The sequence below is a fragment of the Salvia hispanica genome, chromosome 6 (assembly GCF_023119035.1).
Source record: "Salvia hispanica cultivar TCC Black 2014 chromosome 6, UniMelb_Shisp_WGS_1.0, whole genome shotgun sequence".
Taxonomy (NCBI): domain Eukaryota; kingdom Viridiplantae; phylum Streptophyta; class Magnoliopsida; order Lamiales; family Lamiaceae; genus Salvia; species Salvia hispanica.
The window spans coordinates 3,167,488-3,173,406 of record NC_062970.1 but is presented as its reverse complement, the minus strand read 5'-3'; the positions used below and the strand labels follow the sequence as shown (position 1 = coordinate 3,173,406).

At 37.5% G+C, this 5,919-nt stretch overlaps 2 protein-coding genes across 2 annotated transcripts in view; both read left to right on the top strand.

Moving 5' to 3' along the window:
* The window catches only part of LOC125193676, a 2,214-nt gene extending 1,180 nt beyond the window's left edge, over positions 1-1,034 (top strand). The window contains exon 3 of the mRNA XM_048091520.1: positions 975-1,034. Coding sequence (XP_047947477.1) covers positions 975-1,034 — 60 coding nt within the window. The remainder of the gene's footprint in view (positions 1-974) is intronic.
* A 463-nt stretch (positions 1,035-1,497) lies between these two features.
* On the top strand, positions 1,498-4,849 carry LOC125192181 (putative late blight resistance protein homolog R1A-10). The gene is made up of 2 exons (XM_048089698.1): positions 1,498-4,086; positions 4,589-4,849. Exon 1 carries the CDS (start codon positions 1,542-1,544, stop codon positions 4,074-4,076), a length of 2,535 nt encoding a protein of 844 aa, XP_047945655.1. The 5' UTR covers positions 1,498-1,541; the 3' UTR covers positions 4,077-4,086; positions 4,589-4,849.
* Positions 4,850-5,919: the final 1,070 nt, after the last annotated feature.

Sequence of the window (5,919 nt, the reverse complement as noted above, 5' to 3'; positions counted from 1 at the left end):
AATATTTTCATATCACTTTTTTTTTGACAAAACTTCTCTTCATTTTCAAAATATTCTCAATATTTTAGGAGCTAATGTTGAGTTTAATTAAAAATTATATTTTCATTTACATTGAAACATAAATTAATAACGTGCCCCTTCATATTTGATGACCTGCCAGAATGCTACAAAAATAAATAAATATTAGTTATTAAAATAAAATGATAAAGATGAAGCAAGATTTAAAAATGCAACTAATTAAGTAAAAAAAATATATGTGCCGTTGATATTCTGGAGTAAACTACTCCATATTAGACCAAATATTTGGGAGAAGTATTGTTAGGGGTATCTTAGTAAATACACGTTATCTTGATATTAGTAATATTTTAAATCAAACACATCTTCAATTATATTAAAATTAACATTCCAACCAAACACCTTTTTAAAACCATGATTCAATCTTTGCTCATCCAAGATACAATCTTGGTATTATTTTATCTTGTCAACCAAACACCTCCTAAATATATTCGATCATAAGGGCTGAGGAAGATTGAGGCAGCAAAGGAAAATGCAGCAACAACATGCTTCTCGGGGTTAACCCTGTACGTTAGTTATGAGGTTGCATTCGTTGTTCGTTTTTTATTGTTTTGACAGTGAGTGTATTGACCAATACGGATTTTGCATGTTTTTAAGGACTATATTTGATTCGTTTTAAATGTCAATCATGGAAATTATGTTCTTAATTTCATATGTTATACATTTGGTATTTTTGACGTGTTTGTTTATAAATGATAGAAAAAGACAGAAAAAAGGTGCAAAAAGGCCAAGGTGCAGCAGCCTCAGTTCAAGCCGAGTTTCCTGGCAGTTTAGTAGTCCAATATGTGACTAATGCATACCATTCTCTTCCTCTTCGAAATATCTTCGTATGGATACCTTGAACGTCTTAATCGGAGTTATGTGGAGAAAGTTATGACCATTCTACGAACATTGCGCAGTGCAGTCATAGCCAGTTGCAATCTTATTCCTTTGTTCGATATCCCGATATTGACCTTTAGCTATGCTAGATCTACCATGCATGCTTGTAGATATTTTTATTGCTAATAAATAGTGCATCATGTATTAATGCTACGCCCGAAACAGATCCTTTTCCGTATGCCTGTAGACATATGCATTGAAGTTATTTTGTTCAACTTAGTGAACCTAACGCAACTTGATAAGCTTCATCTTCTTAGGATCCATGGTTGGTAGTTCTTGGACAAGTCGTTATTATATAGCTCCTCAGAAAGATGTCATTTGATGTTGATATGTAATAGTATTGCTCTAGAGGTTGTTAGGAATGGTTTCCTTGATCCTTGTAAAATAACATTGCTCATATGATAATATACTATTTCCTTGTCGTTCTCAATGCATTATTTTTAATACAACATGTAAATTATTGAGTAGAGAGATGCAGAGCATATACCCCTTAGTCAGCAGTGGTGGTTGCAGATTAGTTTGTGAAAGATTGTCTTTTTTGTTATCAACTTCTCATACTCATTTCTGCAAGAAATCTGAAAGAAAAAATGGCATACAATCTTCAATCCCTCATCACTATCCTACAACAAATCCTTCATCCCGAACAAATCCACTGGACTTTTGATCACAACAAGCCACAGCTCGAATCACTACTCCAAAAAGCTGAATCTCTGATGCAGATTCTTGAAAACTCTTCACCCTCACAAATAGCAAGTTTGGAGAGTCAAATCAGAGAAACAACATATAAAGCAGAAGATATTATTGAATCACAGATGGTTCATCAAATGCTTTCCAACCCCGATAGCAAGAGCTTGACCTTTTCCACCCCAGATCTGCAAGAAGTCATTCAAGAGCTTGATTCTGCACTGGTTTTCTTGCATGATCTAACACGAGATTTGCAGCAAGCAGCTCAACAGCTTGAATCTGTGAAGCTTGTGGAATTGGAGGAAAAGAGTGCTTCTTCCTCGAGATCTAAGAGTGATTTGGTGGGAGTTGATGCAGATCTGTTGCAGTTGAAGGATCGTCTCACGAATACGGAAAGGGAGGTGGAGATCATCCCACTTGTTGGTATGGGTGGTATAGGTAAGTCCACCCTTGCTCGAAATCTTTATGACGATCCGAATATTGTTTCTCACTTTGATTATCGTGGGTGGGCTGCGATTTCACATGTTCCCAACATCCGGGAAATTATGTTAAATCTTCTTCGTGGCCCGGATGAAGAGGTCAGCGATGAACTAATGAGACGGGGAGACTATGAGTTGAGAGAAATATTGTATAAGAGATTGTTTGGGCGAAGATATATGATTGTGTTGGATGATATATGGAGCACAGATGTCTGGGATGAGATACAGAGATATTTCCCGGACAACAATAATGGGAGTCGAGTTGTGATCACTACCAGACGGTCTGATGTTGCGGAACATGTTGCAGGCTCGAAGAGTCTGCATCATGTTCGGCTGCTGGACAAGTTTGCAAGTCGGGATTTACTTTGCCGGATTGTGTTTGGGGAAGAAGATTGCCCTGACAATTTGCAAGAGGTGGCAGCTAAGATTGGGAGTGATTGCAGTGGGCTTCCTCTTGCAATTCATGTGATTGGAGGGCTCTTGTCGAAGGTCGAAAGATCAAGAGATGTTTGGGAGAATGTTTCAATAAACGTAAAAGCTTCAATTGTTGAATTAGATGAGCAGCAATTCTCCAATATACTTTCTTTGAGCTATAACCACTTACCAATTCACTTGAAACCATGTTTCTTATATATGGGAGCTTTTCCAGAAGATTACATTATTAAAGGATCTAGACTCAAGAGTCTATGGATAGCCGAAGGATTCGTGAAATCTAATGGAGATATGAGTTTGGAGGAAGAGGCCGAGGATTACTTAAAAGCATTGGTGGAGAGAAATCTACTTTTGGTTAGACGGAAAAAATCCAATTGGAAACCAATGAGTTACTCAATACATGATCTGTTGAGGGATTTGTGCATAAGGAAGGCTTACGAGGAGAAGTTTTTAAACCTCAAGGATTCCATGCGCAGTGTAAGTGTTAACTCGTATTCTGAAATAGAAGATGTGCGTGCTTCACCACAATTGATGTCACTTGCTCGATCTTTTATATGCACTGGCGAGGAGATTATATTTCCTATGTTTTCCATATCAAGATTGGTTAGGGTGCTAGATGTAAGGGGAATCAAATACAAAGAGTTACCAGAAGAAATACTTCAACTTGTCAACTTACGCTACTTAGCTTTCTCCTGCACTTCGGGTATACCTATTGGAATATCAAGGTTGTGGAATCTGCAAACCTTGATTTGTGGGCAAGAAATGACGCTTAGTTTGCCATCTGAGATATGGGAGATGTCTGAGTTAAGACACCTTAGGATAGAAAGAATAATCCAAATTGGGGAGGGATACAAGATAAGATTTGTTCACAAGAAGCTGCAGACAATTTTCTTTATTTGGATAACTCCTTCACTGATTAGTAGTGGTTTCTTTGAGATCATCCCAAATGTCGTTAGGTTAGGAATCTATTACGAAGATTCACCAAATATTGAAATTGATCTTAGCCATCTCGGCAAACTTGAAACTTTAAAATGTCAATCTAAGTTGAATGAAGATGGTAGCTGTTTTCTGAACAAACTCAGATTTCCATGTAGTATTAGAAAGTTAACTATATTTTACTGTGTACTATCTCGGAGTTTCTTGACAACTCTATGTGGACTACCGAATCTGGAAGCGCTCTCAATATGCAAATGTGTGTATCAAAGAGACGGAGAGACAGAGGAACAAGAGTGGGAGATGACAGAAAGAGATAAATTCCGCTCATTGCAGTATCTGCGCCTCCAGTCCTTTAATATAGTGCGTTGGAGAGCCAACGACACCAACTTCCCTAAACTCCGGTTGCTGGATGTAATCAGATGCAATGAGCTAGAGGAAATCCCTAGTGGCATTGGAGATATCATAAATCTCCAAGGAATTGGCGTACGTGGATGTGGCGCTTCTGTAGTGGCCTCAGCACTACAAATTCAGAAGGTGCAGCAAGAGGAGTACGGCGAATATGACCTCAAAGTGGTTATAATGCAAGATTAGAAGCCAAAAGGTAAAGACGCTAAACTCCAAGCAATCAAAAGAATGCTCCATCTGTTCATATACACAATCTTATCCTTAATATTGTTTTTGCACTTACATCATTGGTATAATTTCTTGATCCCGACTTCTGATTATTAAACTGTATGTCATCTGATGGTGTATCATTTTCTGCAACTCGGATAGATTCAGCAATGCGCAAGAATCACTCATAACTCGAGCTGAACGTATGTATGCATATTTATGATTGGTAGTTCTTAGACGAGTCGCTATCATATAGCTCCTCAGAAATATATCATTTGATGTTTAAAGTTTTAACTCATGCTCTAAAGGTTGTTAGATATGTGATAGTATCAATGTAGCCATTCCTGTTGAAATATTAGTTTATGTGAATATCATTCCCTTGTATGTGGCTTGTATTGTTAAATCGCGTTACCCTTTGCTGTTCATTATGCGTCACTGGCCTTCTACAACGTCTTTCCTGATACACCATTCCCATTTCCTCTTTGTTGCAGGGTGTTAAAGATTGTAAGAATGTTTTGAGTTCTCGATTTGCAGTTTCTAAAACCGCGACAAGTTGTAAGAATGTTTTGGGTGCAGATGAGCTATAATAATTTCGAACCGTGCCCCCTTTCCTCATGTGTCTCTGTGCTTAACTGACGACGATTCCTATCTTCTGTTTGCTATAGAATGTGCTTTCTGCTTCTTTCTATACTTTGGGATCGATTTGTGTTCTTACTTTTCCTTTAATGGTGTTTTGCATAAAATATGCAAATATAGAAGGCAGTTCGATTTTGTTATGCCAAAAAATTCGTTTGATTTAAGATGAATGTTGAATTGAACTGAAAAATTAGAAAACTGAATTTTCTGAAACATTGAACCGAAAAATCAAAATATGAACCATAAAAATTGAATCAAATTCAAAAACCAAATGATATATTGGCAAACCTCAAGGATTCCATGCATCGTGTAAGTGTTCAATCGTGTTCTGAAATAGAAGATGTGTGTGCTTCACCACAATTGATGCTACTTGCTCGATCTTTTATATGCACTGGGAAGAAGATTGCATCTCATGTGTTTTCCATGTTAGGATTGGTTAGGGTGCTAGATGTAATGGGAATCGAATTCAAAGTGTTCCCAGAAGAAATACTTCAACTTTTCAACCTACGCTCTCAGGTTTACCTATTGGAATATCAAGATTGCAGAATCTGCAAACCTTGACTTCTAGGCAGGTAATGATGCTTAGTTTGCCATCTGAGATATGGGAGATGTCCGAATTAAGACATCTCAACTTAATTGGCAACATCAATGATAGTTGGGAAGGGATGCAGGTTTAGATTTGTTCATAAGAAGCTGCAGACGATTAAGTAGTATCTATTACGAAGATTCACCAGACATTGAAGTTGATCTAAGCCATCTTCACAAACATGGAATTTTAAGATGCTTATCCGACCGGAATAAATATGGTCACTATTTTCTGAGCAAACTCAGATTTCCATGTAATATTAGAGAGTTAGTTCTATGTGAATGTGCAGTATCTCAGAGTTTCTTGACAACTCTTTGTGCATTACCGAATCTGGAAGTGCTCAAAATAAACGGTTGTGCGTTTGAAATAGACGAAGACACAGAGGAACAAGAATGGGAGGTGACAAAAGGAGATGTATTCCACTCACTGCAATATCTGTACCTCAATTCCTTATTAATAGTGCACTGGAGAGCCAAGGAAACCAACTTCCCTATTCTCCGGAGGCTGTATGTAATCGAATGCAATGAGCTAGAGGAAATCCCTAGTGATATTGGAAATTGTTAATTTCTCATATGTATTCTGCCCCATATCGGTTATGTA